This window comes from Schistocerca gregaria, chromosome X, assembly GCF_023897955.1.
Source record: "Schistocerca gregaria isolate iqSchGreg1 chromosome X, iqSchGreg1.2, whole genome shotgun sequence".
NCBI classification, from domain to species: domain Eukaryota; kingdom Metazoa; phylum Arthropoda; class Insecta; order Orthoptera; family Acrididae; genus Schistocerca; species Schistocerca gregaria.
The window spans coordinates 843,467,766-843,488,621 of NC_064931.1; the positions used below are offsets into that span (position 1 = coordinate 843,467,766).

The 20,856-nt window shown below is 37.1% G+C and overlaps 1 protein-coding gene across 1 annotated transcript in view; it reads right to left on the reverse strand.

The window, feature by feature from the left end:
- Nucleotides 1–15,329: 15,329 nt before the first annotated feature.
- The window catches only part of LOC126297451 (monocarboxylate transporter 3-like), a 368,235-nt gene continuing 362,708 nt past the window's right edge, over nucleotides 15,330–20,856 (reverse strand). The window contains exon 9 of the mRNA XM_049988307.1: nucleotides 15,330–15,976. Coding sequence (XP_049844264.1) covers nucleotides 15,816–15,976 — 161 coding nt within the window. The 3' untranslated portion in view covers nucleotides 15,330–15,815. The remainder of the gene's footprint in view (nucleotides 15,977–20,856) is intronic.

Below are 20,856 nucleotides of genomic sequence, written 5' to 3' on the forward strand. Positions count from 1 at the left end.
TTCTGAGGCATCAGGGGATCACAAATTTAGCATTGGAGGGCAGCGTGGAGGGTAAAAATCCTAGAGGGAGACCAAGAGATGAATACACTAAGCAGATTCAGAAGGATGTGTGTTGCAGTAAGTACTGGGAGATGAAGAAGCTTGCACAGGATAGAGTAGCATGGAGAGCTGGATCAAACCAGTCTCAGGACTGAAGACCACAACAACAACAACAACAACAACAACAAGGATAAAGGAGACAACTCACCAGATGCCAGAAGTGTTGAGTTGTTGACAGGTACATGAAAAAGAATAAATGCTTTGCTAGCTTTCAGATGAAATCCTTTGATGATGTAGAATACAAATATATTTCAACTAGCAAGTGTAAATGTATTCTGAATCTTGGACAAGGAGGCAAATTCTGTATGAAAATCATTTTATGTCTTCTATTACATTGAGCAAACTGCAGGTCATCTGAAACTGATTTTTATAATACAAAATCATGAAGACCCATATTCAAAAAACTGTCAGTTCTTCCTCTTCCTTGCATTTTTATCTACGAAACATCAGTTTTCATCAAACAATATATCGATAGACACCCAGATATTTTATTAAAAAATGAAGATATACATGCACACAACACAAGGTAAAAATCTGACCTTCATATGAAACAGGTGAGAACATCATTGTGACAAAAAGGCACACTACATACTGGGATAAAGATTTTCAATAATCTACCTAAACATATTAAATCAATAGGTAAACTCTGTAGTTTTAAGGCTGAAGTAAAGGCATATTTAATTGATCATTGCTTTTACAGTCTGACAGAATATATTAAAGCCAAACAACAAAAATAAAGATGCAGTATTAATATTCTACTTCGTATGTTGCCTGTAATGTTTGTTGTGTTTATGAATCTTTGCTAAATTACTTCAATATCTAGTCCATAGGATTGCAATACAAACTGTATTTTATCTTGTAAATACCTAACCATGTCCAATATCCTTGTACATATTCTATACATATAGGATTTGAAGGACTAAATAAATAAATATTACCAGACATAGGTACCATTAAGAATTGTAAGTGTTGGAAAGTCAGCGTTAGTATTCCAGTATCCTTTAAAAGACACCAATAAGTTTTGCAGTTGTCTACATTACACAATGTTCTTTCTGTCCACTCTTAATAAAAAAAAGAATTGACTTTCTTAGCTACAGTGCCTCAGAAGAAAATTTTATAAACACCAGGGAGTGAAAATATGCTAAATAAGACAGCTCCTTTGTCTTCAAATAAATGCAGAATAAGATAATTTCAAGTGTAAATGAGACTGGACCTAAATTATTTATGTGCTGAATTGGAGCTTCTTATCGAACTGCACAATAAGGAATTTTATGCAAAGTATTTTATTTAATATTCAGTATAGAGATTAAAATCTATTTCTGGTACCAGCAGTTTATGTTTCTTTGATTTCACTGCATGATATGATGCTTTGTGAGGTTAACATTTAAGTGGTGTGTAATAAATCAGTTTAAATTTGTTCAGTAATCATCTCAGCTGTGTGAGGTATGGTTGACCTCAGACCCCCACATTATTGTGTTCTGTTATCAGCAAATAATTACTTACCCTCCTTGCAAGGTCATTTATGTAGACTAAGAGCAGTAGTGGATGTGGTAACAAGTTTGTGGGACTTCGTGTATATCCATTTCCATTATGTGGTTAGATTTATGCATGTCATACAATCTGCCAATGTGTCTCTCTACTTTTTGTCACCATTATTTATCTTAAAACCAGATTGTTACTTTAGTATTGTGTTCATTATGTAAAGTACTGTTTTGTAACAGGGCATCATAACCAGCAAAATAAAGAGTTATTCTCTTTTTTCTAGTTCTCAGACTTTCTTTAATGCTTACTTTGTGTATTGAGAGAAAAACATGAGAGTCTTTGCAGCATCATTGACAGAAAATATATTTCCAACTATGAAGACAGATTCATAACTCCAGTTGATCTCTTCAGCATTTAAGTGCCTAGCGTAGCAGGCAATAAACATGACTGAAAGCATTGCTTACATTACCTGATGCAAATGACTAGGTAGAGAGTTCACATTACTCTCCTGAATATGACCACTTTAAGACTGCATTCCATTTGACGTTCTCAAAGGCTATTTAATGCAAAGAAGGTTCTTCGTAATAGATTTATTCATCCACAAATATACTGTTATAATCATTTATACAATCAGTATTGCTTATTTTATACTACAATGCCTGTGTTATAAGGTTCCCACAATTTTTTAAAAGTGATTCAAGTAATTAATTAGGAAACACATTTTTGAGGCTCTGTATTCTGCAATCATCACATTAGAAAGTTATTCTTGGTTTGGGGATGTGTAACATAAGTGTCAAACCGATATATTTAAATATATTGCATTTATTGTACTGTGTACATTATTGCAAGAATTTTTTCAAAATGACTTTAATATTTTAAATTGGATATTGCCTCCAACTAGTGTTCTTTAGCCCTTTTGGCTGTCTTTCGAATTCTGTTACTCAGCATCTATCATCTTCCTGAACATCATTACAATATTGCACAAGTCTGTTAATTGAATTATTTTCCACTGTAGATATGTATATACATTTTGTCTTATTTTCATAATTCTACTCCCATTTACTAAATTTTCCAATGTTCTCCTTGTATAATTTCTAATTTCTTTAAAATTTTATTGGTACTTTTCATGTGTCTCAAAAGTTTCTTTTCCTAAATGATTCATTTCTCCTTTTTTCCATGTTAATTTTTTCCCATGTTCTCCTTACTGAAACAAAACTGGTATTTTCTTTATTTAAATTATGTACTTTCAATAGGCCTTAAGGTGTTGAAAACTACTTGGTATACTGTACTGATATGTCCCCCACAACATGTGTTTAGTTCTTGTTTCCTTATCTGTTTGTTCTTCCAGCACCTTTCTTTTCATTTACTAGATTTTCTTTTTTGTGGCTTATGTCTTTGGTGATACTTCATAACATATGCTTCTTCTTTCCTGGATATTATGTCACATCATGAATTCTATTTTCTGTCCCCCTTCACCTTTCTCTGGCCTGTCAAAATCCTTCTCTCTTTTTCTAACTTTTCGGATCTGTTGCTTGCTACTTTCCACCCTTTGACATCATGGCACATTTACCTCCAACTAGATTCCTAGGTGATTAACCAAATCAGTCACTGATTTGTCTCTCTGTTTATTAGTGCTGACATCCGAAAAATGTCTGTTGTATTGCCTCAAATTAAGAATTGCTTTTGCATCCACAGATTTTATAGTATTTCCTAACACATTTTTAAAAAAACATGGTTTTGATGCTTTTATTGTTTTTCAGTGAATTTCTTACATTTCTCATGAATGGAAGTTTTATTCTCAATAAATTTTGGCTCCATGAACATACTTTTAAAGAGCCGTTACCTTTCTTATACTTCATGTCTTTTTTGTTCTTTACAGTCAGCTCTTGAACACATTTTGCTTGTGATATGAGTTTACTTTGGATCTTGAATGAGTTCAAACTGCTTGTCTTTGATTCCTGAAGATAAAACACACTGATATATACATTAACAGTTGCCATCACCTGGGATTTTGTGTTCTATCTCCTTCTGCTTCACTTGGATTGACAGGAATGAAATCACACATCTGTAAGAATTCTTGAAGTCAAGACCTTAATTCATTTTCCATTTCAACATCACATTATCTACTTTATTCTCTATCTTTGCCCTCACCAAATATTGCATTCTAATCTCCTAAGTTTACAATACTTTTCCTGTATACCATCTTTTGACATAAGGATAGAATCAACTGGTAAGCATATGTCATCCATCTGTTTTGTTCCATAATTGCGTAAACCTTGATAAAACAGTATGTCTTAGATCTGACGTAATTTTCAGGTGCTCTGTGGTACTTTTGAATCTTGAAACCCTTTGTAGCTTAGAAGAAACTTTTTCCAGTGTACATTCAAGTGTTCCTTTTGTCATGCCATACTTTGCCCTGACATACATAACTATTACAGAACAATTTTCCTTGTCTTTCAGTTTTCTCTGGATGTGAGTAATGAATGTATGCATGGAGAAGAAAAAAAGATTGTAATATTATTTTTCTGTTTTTATTTTTACTTACAATAAAGAAAATGCAAGGTAGAGCAAGATCTGTATATTTTGATATGAAACAGAGCAAAAGTCACCCTACTTGTTGACAGTAAGCAGCTTTGATGCACAGGCAATAAATGGTTCATGCAGTGATGGAATCTGAAACACTAAAAGCTAATGGTGAAATTTTTGAAATACTCACACAAATTAAAAGAATACCAAGAATTTAAATAAGTGACAACGTGTTATATGCTGATGTGCAATAGCTTTTGTCAGTTATTAAAAGAAGAGAATTGTAAAAAATATAAAACAAGTGACTCTGATGAGCTTGTTATGAAAAGTAATATTTAAAAGAAAAACATTGTAGATGAAGTAAAGGTATCATTGTACAGAAAAAAGAAAATAATGCATCTTAGCTATGTACAGAAAATCATATCATAACATAATTTAGCCATTTAATACTGGAGAATTTTAATAACAGTGTCAATTTCCATTTGATTATTGGTTTAAATACAAGTATTTATTCTCACCATAGTGGTAAGCAAACTGAAATCTAATCTTTTCTTCCCATTTATAGAATATCTAGCTTAGTGCACTAGTATAAAAATAAATGTTTGTTTCAGCACTCATTTATGGTGAGTTTATGTGGTTGTAGATGAATGTACAATATAAGTATGAGTGTTGCTGAACTGTGAACTTTGCATTGGTGTGGTGGCTTACGTGCCTCAGTGATACAGATAGCAATACCATTGGTACAACTACAATGGAGGGGTATCTGTTGAGAGGCCAGACAAACGTATGGTTGCTGAAGAAGGTTGGTAGCGTTTTCTGTAGTTGCAGGGGCAAAAATCTGGATAGCTGACTGATCTGCCCTTCTAACATCAGTCAACATGTCCTTGCTATGCTGGTACTGTACATAACTGAATTAAAGGGAAACTACAACCATAACATATCTTGAAGAGGTGCAGCTCTGTTGTATGGTTAAATGATGGTGGCATCATCTTGGACAAAATATTCAGGAGGTAAAATAGACCCCCATTTTGATCTCTGTGTGTGGACTAGTCAGGAGGATGTCGTCATCAGGAGCAACAAAACTGCATTCTACAGGTCAGAGCATGGAATGCTAGAGCCCTTAATCAGGCAGGTAGTTCAGGAAATATGAAAAGTGCAAACTGTTAGGCTGAAGTGAGATATAGTGGGTATTAGTGAAGTTTGGTGACAAGAGGAAGGGAACTTCTTGTCAAACGAGTACAGGATTATAAATGCAAAATCAAATACAGATAATGCAGGAGCATTTCTAATAATGAATAAGAAAATAGGAATGGAGATAAGCTACTATGAACAGCATAGTGAAAACAGTATTGTATCCAAGACAGACACAAAGCACACACACACCACAATAATGTAATTCAATGTGACAACTAGCTCAGCATTAGCTGAAGAAACTGACGAAACGTATGACAAGATAAAAGAAATTATTTAGATAGTTAAGGGTGATGAAAATTTAATTTTGTTGGTTAATGGAATTCAATAGTAGGAAAAGGTGGAGAACAAAAATAGTAAGTGGATACAGACTGGAGGAAGGGTATGAAAGAGGAAGCTGCCTGGTAGAATTTTACATGGAGCATAATTCAGTCATTGCTAACACTTTGTTTGAAAATCATGACAGAATTTTGTATACACAGAAGAGTCCTGGAGGCACTAGAAGGTTTCATATTGATTATATAGTTGTAATACTGAGATTCTGGAACCAGATTTTAAACTGTAGACATTTCCAGAGGTGAATGTGGATTCTGACCACAATTTATTGCTTATGAAACATAGATTAAAACTGAAGAAGTTGCAAAAATGTAGGAAATGAAGAAGATGGGACCTGGATAAATTGAAACAACAAGAGGTTGCTAAGAGTTTCAGAGGGCAAGTTAGGCAACAACTGACTAGAAGAGGGGAAAAGGATACAGTAAAAAATGAATGCGTAGCTTCAAGAGAAAAAATAGGGAAGGCAGCAGAGGATCAAATAGGTAAAAAGACAGGGCTTAGTAAAAATCTTTGGATAGCATTGGAGATATTTAACTTACCTGATGGAAGGAGAAAATATTAAAAGGCAGCAAATGAAACTGACAAAAGGGAATAAAAATGTCAAAAAAAGTGAGATTCACAGTAACCACAGAATAGCTAGAGGACAAATATAAAGATGTAGAAGCATATATCACTAGGGGGAAAGATAGATACTGCATACAAGAAAATTAAAAATTAAAGAGGCCTTTGGGAAAAAGAGAAGCTGCTGTTGAAATCAAGAGCTTGAATGGATAACCAGTACTAAGCAAAGAATGGAGATGTGAGAGGTGGAGGGAGTATGTAGAGGGGCTATAAAAAAACTTTGTGTTCTGCTTTACAGCAGATCTTGTCATGGGGGAAGCCTCATCAGAGAGGTCCACTGCCTGAGTGTCTAGGGAAGTGATTCCAGTGGTTGTTTCCCGTTGCCTTGCACTGATGATGATGAAATGACAATGAGGACAACACAACACCCAGTACCTGAGCAAAGAAAAGCTCCAATCCAACCGGGCATCGAACCCGGGCCCCTTGGCATGACAGAGCACTGCACTGACCTCTAAGCTATTGAGGCAGACAGAGGGGCTGTACAGGTGAGATGAATTTGATGGCAAAATTATAGTAAGGGAAGATTATATATAGAGAGATAAGATGGAAGATATGATGCTGTAAGAGGGATTTCACAGAGCACTGTAAAACATAAGTCAAAACCCGGCCCCCTGTGTAGACAACATTCTGTCAGAACTACTAACAGCCTTTGGAGAGTCATCCACGATAAAGCTATTCCATCTTGTGTGCAAAATGTACAAGAAAGGCAAAATACTCTTTGATTTCAAGAAGAATGTAATAATTTCAATTCCAAAGGATGTAGGTAGTGACAGATGTGAATATTAGTGATGTACCACAAGGACTTAAAAGCACTTACTTTAGTTCAAAAAGGGGTCCACTACTCAGGAACACTCATCTTCAATAATTTGCAAGCAAACATAAAAAAATTAGTTACAAATAAAGATGAGTTTAAAAGGAGCCTGAAAGACTTACTAGTGGCCAACTCCTTTTACTCCTTTGAGGAATTTTTTAATAGAAAAAAATGATGTATTGTATATATTCATATTAATAGTATTGTTGTGGTGTCACCACCAGACACCACACTTGCTAGGTGGTAGCCTTTAAATCGGCCGCAGTCCAGTAGTATACGTCGGACCCACGTGTCGCCACTATCAGTGATTGCAGACTGAGCGCCGCCACACGGCAGGTCTAGAGAGAGACTTCCTAGCACTCGCCCCAGTTGTACAGCCGACTTTGCTAGCGATGGTTCACTGACTTCTAAGCTCTCATTTGCCGAGACGACAGTTAGCATAGCCTTCAGCTACGTTATTTGCTACGACCTAACAAGGCGCCATTATCAGTTACGATTGATACTGTGAATCATGTAATGTCAAGAGCAACGTTCGTCATTAATGGATTAAAGTAAAGTATTCCACCAGCTACATCCGTTTTTCTCAATTGTAATTCCCTTGTCATGTTCCAGACCTCACGCCAGCCTGTGTGAGCCGAGACGCGTGCATTTCGGCCTCCTTTAGTAATACGGTGTTGGCTCTCCTGTCAACCATAACAATTGTTATTTCATCTTAAAAAAAAAAAAATTGACACGTTCTACATCCACGAGGATCTCCACAGCACAGATCTATGGAACGAAAAACTAATCTAATCTAAAGAGCATTTGAATTGAATGGACAGAGTGTTGAAAGGAGGACATAAGATTAGCATCAACAAAAGCAGAACAAGGACAATGGACTGTAGTTAAATTGAATCATGTGATGGCGAGGGATTTAGATTATGATATGACACACCAAAAATAGTAGATGAGTTTTGCTATTTCGTTGGCAAAAACACTGATGATAGCCAAAGTAGAGAGGATATAAAATGTAGACTGGCAAAGGCAAGAAAAAGGTTTCTCAAGAGGAGAAATTTGTTAACATCAAAAATGGATTTAAGTGTTAGGAAGCCTTATCTGAAGGTGTTTGTGTGGAGTGCAGCAATGTATGGAAGTGAAATGTGGAGGATAAACAGTTTAGGCAAGAAGAGAACAGAATTTTTTGTAATATGGTGCTACAGAAGATTGCTGAAGACACGATGGGGAGGTTGTATAACTAATGAGGAGGTACTGGATACAATTGGGGAAAAAAGAAATTTGAGTAAAAGAAGGAATTGGTTCATCATTCATTCATTTCCTTGTCTGGTCAGCATTTCCAGAAGATAGCAACTCCAATGGCCATGTTGTTTCCCTCGATCATGTCCCGTGTTGTGCAGGGTTGTTCAAGTAGAGGACAAATTAGCAGCTGGGCCGTGTCTTGTGTTGTTCCACACTCACTGGACGTATCTCCATCAGCTGGAAGAATGCCCTGTTTTCACATGTTGGTCTTGCAAAGAGGAACACCCACCCTAAGACGATTGAGCGAACTTCAAATAGGGTAGGGGAAGTCATTTCCTGGAGCTAGCTCTTCCTTTACAGGGATATCAGGTGGTAGCTTGCTCTTCCACCTGGTGATGTGGTTAGACTCTGGTGTTCCCTCTAGTGGTTGAGTTCTGGCAATGAAGCTCTTCCTCAATTTCAGTCAACAGACTACAGACTGATGATCATGTAGTGGATGTTGGGGATCATGAGTTTGCTTAGCCATCTCTACATCAGCAGCGACAGCCCTTCTAATAATGGGGGGAATTATTCCAACAATCGGGTAAATTTTATCTACTGGAATGACTTCATACATCCCGACAAGATTCAGATAGTCTCACTGATTGCAATACCAGCCTGTTTGGTGTGAGTGGATGCCCTCCTCACAGGTGAAGCATACTCTGCAGCAGACACACACAAAGCAAGAGCCAAAATTCTCAGGACGTGAGGACTTGCTCCCCAAACGGTGGATGTGAGCTTCCTCAAGATGTTAATCCGTGAACTAACTTTCAGCCTGGTGTTATGGCAATGTTTGTTGAAGGACAGAGTTCAGTCAAGGGTAACACCCAGATATACTGGTGTTGAACAATGCTCCAGTTGTTTGCCTTCTCATGGAACATCCAGTTCCCACTGAGATTCTCCATTCTTCAAACGAAATGTGCACACCTGGTTGATAGGACACATTCTTAAATACAAAGGGATCATCAATTTAGTATTGGATGGAACTGTTAGGGATAAAAGTTTTAGAAGGAGACTGATGGATGAGTACAGTAAACAGATTCAGAAGGCTGTAGGTTGCAGTAGTTACTCAAATTAGAAGAGGCTTCCACAGGATAGAGTAGCATGAAGAGCTGCATCAAACCATTCTTTGAACTGAAGATCACAACAACAATTTCTTTACAGAATCAGTACTGTCGGGCACAGTGTTGCATCACCGAATGGTATGTAGCTGTGAGAGGCAGACTGCTAAAAGTAGTTCAAGATAGTATGTAACCAAATTATATGTATCTGCTGGTCGGAGTGGCCGAGTGGTTCTAGGCGCTACAGTCTGGAACTGCGTGACCGTTATGGTCACAGGTTTGAATTCTGCCTTGGGCATGGATGTGTGTGATGTCCTTAGGTTAGTTAGGTTTAAGTAGTTCTAAGTTCTAGGGGACTGATGACCACAGCACAGTCCCATAGTGCTCAGAGCCATTTTTTGATATGTATCTGTGAGAGGCAGACTGCTAAAAGCAGTGGCAGGTGGTATGGACACTGTTTTTACCTTGTGATGAAGGTATGCCCCTCCCCCCATGAACCATGGACCTTGCCATTGGTGGGGAGGCTTGCGTGCCTCAGCGATACAGATAGCCGTACCATAGGTGCAACCATAACGGAGAGGTATCTGTTGAGAGGCCAGACAAACGTGTGGTTCCTCAAGAGGGGCAGCAGCCTTTTCAGTAGTTGCAAGGGCAACAGTCTGGATGATTGACTGATCTGGCCTTGTAACAATAACCAAAATGGCCTTGCTGTGCTGGTACTGCGAATGGCTGAAAGCAAGGGGAAACTACGGCTGTAATTTTTCCCGATGGCATGCAGCTTTACTGATGGCGTCCTCTTGGGTAAAATATTCCGAAGGTAAAATAGTCCCCCATTTGTATCTCCGGGCAGGGACTACTCAAGAGGATGGCCTTATTAGGAGAAAGAAAACTGGCGTTCTACGGATCGGAGCGTGGAATGTCAGATCACTTAATCGAGCAGGTAGGTTAGAAAATTTAAAAAGGGAAATGGATAGGTTAAAGTTAGATATAGAGGGAATTAGTGAATTTCAGTGGCAGGAGGAACTAGACTTCTGGTCAGGTCACTACAGGGTTATAAACACAAAATCAAATAGGGGTAATGCAGGAGTAGGTTTAATAATGAATAGGAAAATAGGAATGTGGGTAAGCTACTACAAACAGCATAGTAAACGCATTATTGTGGCCAAGATAGATACGAAGCCCACACCTACTGCAGTAGTAAAAGTTTATATGACAACTAGCTCTGCAGATGACGCAGAAATTGAAGAAATGTATGATGAAATAAAAGAAATTATTCAGATAGTGAAGGGTGGCGAAAATTTAATAGTCATGGGTGACTGGAATTTGGTAGTAGGAAAAGGGAAAGAAGGAAACATAGTAGGTGAATATGGATTGGGGCTAAGAAATGAAAGAGGAAGCCACCTGGTAGAATTTTCCCAGGGGCAGATGTGGACTCCGACCACAATCTATTGGTTATCAACTGTAGATTAAAACTGAAGAAACGACAAAAAGGTGGGAATTTAAGGAGATGGGACCTGGATAAACTGAAAGAACCAGAGGTTGTACAAAGTTTCAGGGAGAGCATAAGGGAACAATTCACAGGAATGGGGGAAAGAAATACAGTAGAAGAAGAATGGGCAGCTTTGAGGGATGAAATAGTGAAGGCAGCAGAGGATCAAGTAGGTAAAAAGATGAGGGCTAGTAGAAATCCTTGGGTAACAGAAGAAATATTGAATTTAATTGATGAAAGGAGAAAATATAAAAATGCAGCAAATGAAGCAGGCAAAAAGGAATACAAACGTCTCAAAAATGAGAACAACAGGAAGTGCAAAATGGCTAAGCAGGGATGGCTAGAGGACAAATGTAAGGATGTAGAGGCTTATCTCACGAGGGGTAAGATAGATACTGCCTATAGGAAAATTAAAGAGACCTTTGGAGATAAGAGAACCACTTGTATGAATATCAAGTGCTCAGATGGAAACCCAGTTCTAAGCAAAGAAGGGAAAGCATAAAGGTGGAAGGAGTATATAGAGGGTCTATACAAGGGTGATGTACATGAGGACAATATTATGGAAATGGAAGAGGATGTAGATGAAGATGAAATGGGAGATACAATAATGTGTGATGAGTTTGACAGAGCACTGAAAGACCTGAGTCGAAACAAGGCCCCAGGAGTAGACAGCATTCCATTGGAACTACAGACGGCCTTGGGAGAACCAGTCCTGACAAAACTCTACCATCTGGTGAGCAAGATATATGAAACAGGCGAAATACCCTCAGACTTCAAGAAGAATATAATAATTCCAATCCCAAAGAATGCAGGTGTTGACAGATGTGAAAATTACCAAACAATCAGTTTAATAAGACAACGCTGCAAAATACTAACACAAATTCTTTACAGACGAATGGAAAAACTAGTAGAAGCCAACCTCGGGGGAAGATCAGTTTGGATTCCGTAGAAATACTGGAACGCGTGAGGCAATACTGACCTTACGACTTATCTTAGATGAAAGAATAAGGAAAGAGAAATCTACGTTTATAGCATTTGTAGACTTAGAGAAAGCTTTTGACAATGTTGACTGGAATACGCTCTTTCAAATTCTAAAGGTGGCAGGGGTAAGAGACAGGGAGCGAAAGACTATTTACAATTTGTACAGAAACCAGATGGCAGTTATAAAGAGTCGAGGGACATGAAAGGGAAGCAGTGGATGGGAAGGGAGTAAGACAGGGTTGTAGCCTCTCCCCGATGTTATTCAATCTGTATATTGAGCAAGCACTAAAGGAAACAATAGAAAAATTCGGAGTAGGTATTAATATTCATGGAGAACAAATAAAAACTTTGAGGTTCGCCGATGACATTGTAATTCTGTCAGAGACAGCAAAGGACTTGGAAGAGCAGATGTTCGGAATGTACAGTGTCTTGAAAGGAGGATATAAGATGAACATCAACAAAAGCAAAACGAGGATAATGGAATGTAGTCGAATTAAGTCGGATGTTGCTGAGGGAATTAGATTAGGAAATGAGACACTTAAAGTAGTAAAGGAGTTTTGCTATTTGAGGACCAAATAACTGCTGATGGTTGAAGTAGAGAGGATATAAAATGTAGACTGGCAATGGCAAGAAAAACGTTTCTGAAGAAGAGAAATTTGTTAACATTGAGTATAGATTTAAGTGTCAGGAAGTCATTTCTGAAAGTATTTGTATGGAGTGTAGCCATGTATGGAAGTGAAACATGGACGATAAATAGTTTGGACAAGAAGAAAATAGAAGCTTTCAAAATGTGGTGTTACAGAAGAATGCTGAAGATTAGATGGGTAGATCACATAACTAATGAGGAAGTATTGATTAGGATTGGGGAGAAGAGAAGTTTGTGGCACAACTTGACCAGAAGAAGGGATCGGTTGGTAGGACATGTTCTGAGGCATCAAGGGATCACCAGTTTAGTATTGGAGGGCAGCGTGGAGGGTAAAAATCGTAGAGGGAGACCAAGAGATGAATACACTAAACAGATTCAGAAGGATGTAGGTTGCAGTAGGTACTGGGAGATGAAGAAGCTTGCTCAGGATAGAGTAGCATGGAGAGCTGGATCAAACCAGTCTCATGACTGAAGACCACAACAACAACAAAGGTATGCCAATTAATTAATTATGTTTTAATTAATTTAAAGTTTTTAATTATTTACCACATGAGTTGTGATACATACCATTTTCCTCTGGATGTAACATTCCCTGACCTATGGAAAATCAATGAAATTCTGCCAGTGTACAAAAATGGAATAAAAACTGACACAAAAAATTACAAGCCAATATCAGTAAAGCCACAACTCTGCAGATTTCCAGGTTAAGTAATCTTCATTTCATGAGCAGAAAATCCTGGACCCTAGTCTCCAAAACTCCCAGCTCGTAATCCATGCACCTTTCTTTATTTAGTTTAGAAAGTTTCTCCTGATGATCTGTCCATGTTTAGTTTTTATTTTACATATCATTTTTGTACTCTGCTTTCATAACTATTACATTTTCTGCATTGAGCTGACTACTAATGTAATCCGAATGTTCATTAAATACTCATATCACTGACCTCAATTTGCAGTAGGATTTTGGAGCATATACTGTATTTGAACATTATGAATCACCTTGAAGAATATGACTTATTGATACATAACCAACATGGATTCAGAAAATATCATTCTTATGCAATGCAGCTAGCTCTTTATTCCCATGAAGTAATGAGTGCTGTAGACAAGGTATCTCAGATCAGTTTCATATTCCATTTTGATACCATTCTTCACAAGTGACTATTAATCAAATTGCATGCATATTTAGTATCATCTCAGTTGTGTGGCTGGATTCATGATTTCCTCTCAGAGAGGCCACAGTTCGTAGCGATAGAAGGTAAATCATCGAGTAGAACAAAAGTGATATCTGGTGTTCTGCAAGGTAGTGTCATAGGTCTTCTGCTGTTCCTGATTTACATAAATGATCTAGGTGATAATCTGAGCAGCCCCCTCAGATTGTTTGCAGATGACGCTGTAATTTACTGTCTAGTAAAGTCATCAGATGATCATTTCCAATTACAAAATGATCTAGAGGGAATTTCTGTACAGTGCAAAAAGTGGCATTTGCACTAAACAAAGAAATGTGCAAGGTCATCCACATGGGTACTACAAGAAATCCGATAAATTTTGGGTATACAATAAATTGCAGAAATCTAAGGGCTGTCACTTTGACTAAATACCTAGGAATTACAATTACAAGGAACTTAAATTGGAAAGACCACATAGATAATATTGTGGGGACGGCGAAACAAAGACTGTGCTTTGTTGGTAGAACACTTAGAAGATGTGACAAACCCTCTAAAGACACAGCCTACATTACACTTGTCTGACCTCTGCTGGAATATTGCTCCATGGTGTGGGATCCTTACCAGGTAGGATTGACATAGGACATCGAAGAAGGGCAAAGAAGGGCAGCTTGTTTCCTTTTATTGCCAATATGGATTAGAGTGTCACTGATATGATACGCGAGTTGGGGTGGCAGTCATTGAAACAAAGGCGGTTTTCTTTGTGGTGAGATCTATTTACGAAATTTCAATCACCAACTTTCTCTTCCAAATACAAAAATATTTTTTTGACACCCACCTACTTAGGGGGAAATGATCATCATAATAAAATAAGAGATATCAGAGCTCAAACGGAAAGATTTAGGTGTGCCTTTTTCACACGTGCCATTCGATAGTGGAATGGTAGTGAAGTAGTATGAAAATGGTTTGATGAACCCCCTTCCAGGCGCTTAAGTGTGAATTGCAGAGTAATCATGTAGATGTAGATGTAAATTTATAGCTGGCCGGGGTGGCCAAGTGGTTCTAGGCACATCAGTCCAGAACAGTGCTGCTGCTACGGTCGCGGGTTTGAATCCTACCTCGGGCATGGCTGTGTGTGATGTCCTTAGGTTAGTTAGGTTTAAGTAATTCTAAGTCTAGGGGACTGATGACCTTAGATGTTAAATCCCATAGTGCTTAGAGCCATTTGAACCATTTTTTGTAAATTTATACATAATCTTTAACTGTTCATAACATCATATCACTTTGAGTGATGGAATATCCCATGTTTATTACAATGGTTTCTCATTGCCTTATGAATACTATGCCAGTGGGTCAGCTCATGGACCATCTACCTTCAGAAGTGACTTATCAATTCAATAGCAATCCCTTTCCCATTTGATGTGGACATAGGTCATTGGCACTTGGTATCCATAAATATTCTAATTAACATGAGTGTGTTAATTCACACGCGTGCGCGCACACACACACACACAAGAGGGAGAGAGAGAGAGAGAGAGAGAGAGAGAGAGAGAGAGAGAGAGAGAGAGAGAGAGAGAGAGAGAGAGAGAGAGTTGCCAGAAGAATTTCTGTGAGTTTTGCAAGGTCAGTGCAAAAATATTAATAAAACTGAGTTTGTAAAAAATGTTTATTACCCAGTTGTGGTGATGTGCAGGTGATAAATTATAGCCAAATACATTTTCTCTAAATATTGACAAAGTAAATGCTGTACAGTTACATTATGTACACAGAGCACCAATAAATACAAAAATTACATAATTAACAACTCATTTCATCTCTGTACAAGCTTTCAATATTAAAAAGAATCCAGCAGCAATATATTATTGTCAAAGTAGTACATTTTATACACAGTTCAATATCTATATGGCACATATGAAACAGTTTCCATTTAGTACGAAGTACTTTGAAACATCAATATTTGTTGTACTTGATATTCCTCTTAAACTTGAATATTTTACAGTTCATACAGTGAGTCCACAACAAAACTCAATGAAATTTTCTGTTTTGACAGAAAAGTCTTCTGTATGTATTTACAGTCACTCACATACAACATCTGAGTATCAAATAATTATTGAGTATCATGCTATATATCATGTCATATAACACAGTTTGTTTTCTCCCCTTTTCTCTTTTGCCTTGATTTTTCCCAAGCATTGACCTTGCCCAGAGGGTAAAGGATGATTGCTGAAGCCAGTATGAGTCCACCAGAGAGGTAAAATGAAGCATCATAGCTGCCTGTTGCTTCCATGAATGCACCTGTAGTGAATAAATTATGCATAAATCTAAATAGATGAAAAATTTCAATGTCCTTATTGTAGATAGGATGTATAACTAATTGCAGTTGTATCAGTGACTTATAACGCACCATACATGTGATACAGTTTCAACTAATATTTATTTGCTGTGCATAATGAATTCAAGGTCACTTACTCCATTATGTTTGAGAGAAATTATGTAAAGGAACTATTAATTGAGGTCATTGTATGCATTATTAGTTTGTGACAGAAATCGGAGAGATAATCTTATATTTGGCACAAAGAAGTGTTTCTACTCATGAGACTGTGTGTCAAATGATCACCAAAAAGTCATTAATATTTTCATTGTAATACAATAATTTTAAATCATGGTTAGAATAAAATATTTTATGTAAAGACAACTGTTTACCACACAGAGAAAGCACTAAGCAGTCACTAGAAAGACAAACGATAAATTGATATTTGTAGTTTATCTTTTGAATGGCGTTCTTTTCTGTGCGTACTACACATTACTCCAACTCCCCCTTTCCATGGATACAAATGGTTAAACTTACTGGTATTGTGACCTGGAATAAGTAGTTGGAAACTATCAAGTAATTTGAGTGAGCTTTATAGGGACAAGAGGTAGGGAGAGATGAAAGCTTAGGAGGTAATTCCCAGAAAATATTTCTGTCAGAAATAGTGACACTTTAAAGCATTGGCCTCCAAATTTATTGATTACTTAGTGACACTTTAAATCATTGGCCTCCAAAGTTATTGACTACTTCATCATAGTGGCTGCAAATACTGTAGCCAGTAATAAACATCCAAACGCATATGCATCAGATTTATATGTGCAGACACGGCAGGAACACTGATAGACATTAGTTTCAAAAATACAACCCATACGGATATTATGGAATTTGCCATGTGTCTAAAAAGTAATAATTCTGCTAGTTATGGTGGTGTTTATAACAGAATACTAAAATCTTGTGCTGACTTGCTACAATTACTCTTAAGACACCTGTGTAACCAGTGAATGACTCAGGGCCCATCTCCTGAAAGACTTAAATTTGCTGTAGTAACACCTGTCTACAGTACTGGAGATACGCAAACCACCTCTAATCACAGACCTACATCAGTCATTTCACTATTTTCAAAAGGGTTTGACAATGTGGACATTAACAGAATACTGACTCATTTAACCGAGCAAAGCTTGTTAACTGCTCCTCAGTTCAGTTTTTGTTAAGGATTCTTCAGACTGAAACCAACATGAGATCTCATAAATGAGGTGCTAGCAAAGCTGACCAAAAGTAATGGTCCTGTTGGTATTTCTGTGACATTACCAAAGTCTCTGAGATGAAAATAACCTCAGATTTGAGTAATACAACATGTGAACTGCCACAGAGTTTTGGTACTTGGCCCCTTTGTGTTTCTAATCTACATAAATGGTCTTCTGATTACTTTAAAGGGCACTTCACAAACTGTAGCTGTAATGTTTGCTAGAAACACAACTATGTTAATCAAGGGTCAAAGTGGTCCAGAGCTATAAGCTTAAGTGATAACCTCATGAAGACTCTTCTTATGCAGTTTCAAACAAGCAATAATGACTTTTTAGTGCTAGAAGTAGACATTAATGGTCATTAACTGAATAGAGCACAATGTGTACAATTCCATGGATTCAAGTTGGATAATAATTTGAAATGGAGTAGACATTTTGATAAGCAAGTCAAGATGGTCAGTTCAATATTTTATAATTTTAGAGGCATCTCTTAGTGTGTTAATGGAAAGACAAGAGGGCTGCCTTTTTTTTGTATATTTTCACTTCCCATTATCTTATGGAACTATCTTCTGAAATAATGCACATAGAGTAAATAAACTGTTTATTTGGTGAAAGTGAGCAGAAAGAATATTATGTAAAATAGGTAATCATACATCTTGCAGAAGGATCATGGAATCCTTATGCTCAGTTCCTCCTTAATGATTTTTCTTGTTGATGATAAAAATCAGTTTAAACTGAAATGTGATATACACACTGACAATTAAAGATGTAAAAATAATGTTCATGTACACTTTAACGTCTTGTCCAGGGGTCATAAAGGGGTTATACACTCAGGTGGTAAGATATTGCTACAATCTAACATAAAGCAAGACATAGAGAATCCCTTTCAATCCAAAAAGAAAATTAAAAACACACCTCCTAAACACCTCTTTCTAAAAATTATCAGGATATCTAGACTGAGGAATGCAAAATTTCTGTTAGTTACATGGTCAGTACCAGTATTTGTTATAAATCTACTAATTGACTGAAAATAGGACTCAGTACTTACAGATGTAAAAATATTTTGTTTGAAAAAAGCACTAACTTGAATTGTATCAAGCAGTATACTCATAGGTTACTGCTAAAACAGCACACACATTGAATTTCAGTGATATCCTTGTCTCATGTTCATGTATACTTTGACTTGTTCCATATCCCTTAAGGCTCTTCTTCTTGATGGGATCCAAAGATGAATGGATGAATGAATGAATGAATGTAGTAAGGGGACATGAATGCAGGCTCATATGGTGTTTGTCTAATGGAAGCAGACATAGTTACATGTAGTGTGTATAGATCCAAGGGGAGGTAACTGGAGACAGGGGCAGGATAGAGGGAGGTCACTATAGAAACTTCAAAAAAAGACCTATCAATATTATTACTAAAGTGAGGATCAAAAAGAAGTATGAGGCTGGTGGGATTCCTTGAGGAGGGGAGGGGGGGCATTGTAGTTAGGCTGATAATGGAATGAGAAGGCCACGGAGTAGTGAATACTGGGTTATGACTGCAGGAAGATTAAAGTCAAGAATGAGGTCATCATAGATGGAGCATTAGCTCAGTTTATGAAAGGATGCAGAAAGAAATCAGCCATATCCCTTACAAAGGAACCATCCTGACATTTGTCTGGAGTGATTTAGGAATGGATGATTTCAACCACTGTCTTTTGAAATGTGGGTCCATTGTGCTAACAACTGTGCCACCTTGAGTTCAGCATGCAGGAGAAATGTTAGTCCAAATTACTTAGCGGAGGAAATATTCACATATGTGCAATTCACAAAAACTGATTTTTGCGCACAGTATCTTGACTAGCTAATTGTGGGCATGATGTTTAGACAAATACAGTCAATTTGGTATCTTCTTCACAACCTGTTCAATTTGGATTTTTCTGTACCAACATCATATTCTCTAAATTGCAGAGACTGGACGAATCCTTTTTTGTGATTCTTTTGGGCTCAAGTTCTTCTATTCTCTGTTTTCCAGGGTATGTACTCCTCTTCTCACCCCATTTCCCACCCTCTGATCGTGGAGATGATATTTATCTACTTGCTCCTCACATTAGACATGTTTACACACTTACACACCTTTCTCTACGCTGTTTTCTCAACAGCCTATAACCCCCTGCCCCAAGCTCCTTCAATATTTCTCTATTAACAACCTACAGCTGCTGATGTCTCTCTGCACCAGGACATGCTTTTGCTGCTCTAATCCTTGCGCGTCCTTATCCTCCTCCTCTTCTGAATCAATGTCATCCTCAACAGCTAATAGTAGTGAACTAAATGCTGGGAAAATGTGGTTGAGCATGTGTATGTCAGTGGGGGTAAAGGTCTGAAGAGGAATAAAATTTTAAACATGGAATAAAATGATCAGTAGCTTTTTTATGTGCTTATTGACTACTTGACATTTCCTCTCCATAGTAAGTAGTTACCTCTACTCATCCACAGTTAGAATTTTCAACAAATTTAGACTACTACTTAAAAAATAATTGGACAGAAATATCAAAATGTTCCTCTTTCCATCTAATTTGAAACTTGTAGGTGGAAGTAGCAGAGTACGTAAAACTTTATGGACTGAGATGATACTACATAGGCAGGAACTTTGACTAGAAGCCACCATGTTCTGGAAATTTCAAAATATGGAATGCTTCCATCAATAAGAGTCATTACTTAACGGGAATAAAGAGCCAGTTGTGTTTCAGAAAAACAATCTTTTCTGAATCTGTGTTGATTGTGTGTTAATAGAGTGTGTCCTTTGAGGTAATTCATAATGTCTGAACACATCCTACCATATCTTACCACTAATAAATGTCAGCCATATAGGTCTATCATTCAATGGATTACTTAGGGCTCCTTTCTTGCATATTGGAGTGATCTGTGCAAGTATCTAGTCTTTAGGTATGGATCTTTCATCAACCAAGTGGTTTTACATGAGTGCTAAAAATAGAACTACTTCACCATTATACTCCAAAAGGGACCTAATTGGTACACAGCCTGGATTAGAAGACCAACCTCTAAGAGATTTAAGTTTCTTTAATTCACCTAGGCCATTTACTTCCAAATTATTCATGTTGGTAGCTGTTCTTAGTTCAAAGTTTGAAATATTTAGTCTATCTTACTTTATGTATTTAGTACAACTACTTTGGTATTGCATTATGGAAAGTATTAAAAGCATCTCACACTAAAGTGCATGCCAAGTTTTGAGGATCTTTAAGTCTTGTCCATCTTGTATATTTTATATTCTTTCAAAACTGGTGTGCATTTTTTCCTTTCTCTTTTCCCTTCAACAGTGTCCTGACCTGGTTTGTGTACCCTGAGGAAACTGTTTCATCTCTTGTTGATTTACTTGGTACAAAACTCGCAGTTTCCATCAACACTATTTCTTTGAATTTAAGCCACATTTTATCAATACTTACAGAGTTATATGGAATGAATAGAGACAGTCTTTTAAGAAGATGTCAAGCAAAATTTGTTATTACTATTTAAGGACAGCATTCAGTATACAGTGTTTTATGAAGGTTTATTTAGAGTCACCATTGTTTTATCGATAACATTGAGTGTTTTAAAAATCCTAGCGAGTGCTACATTTCT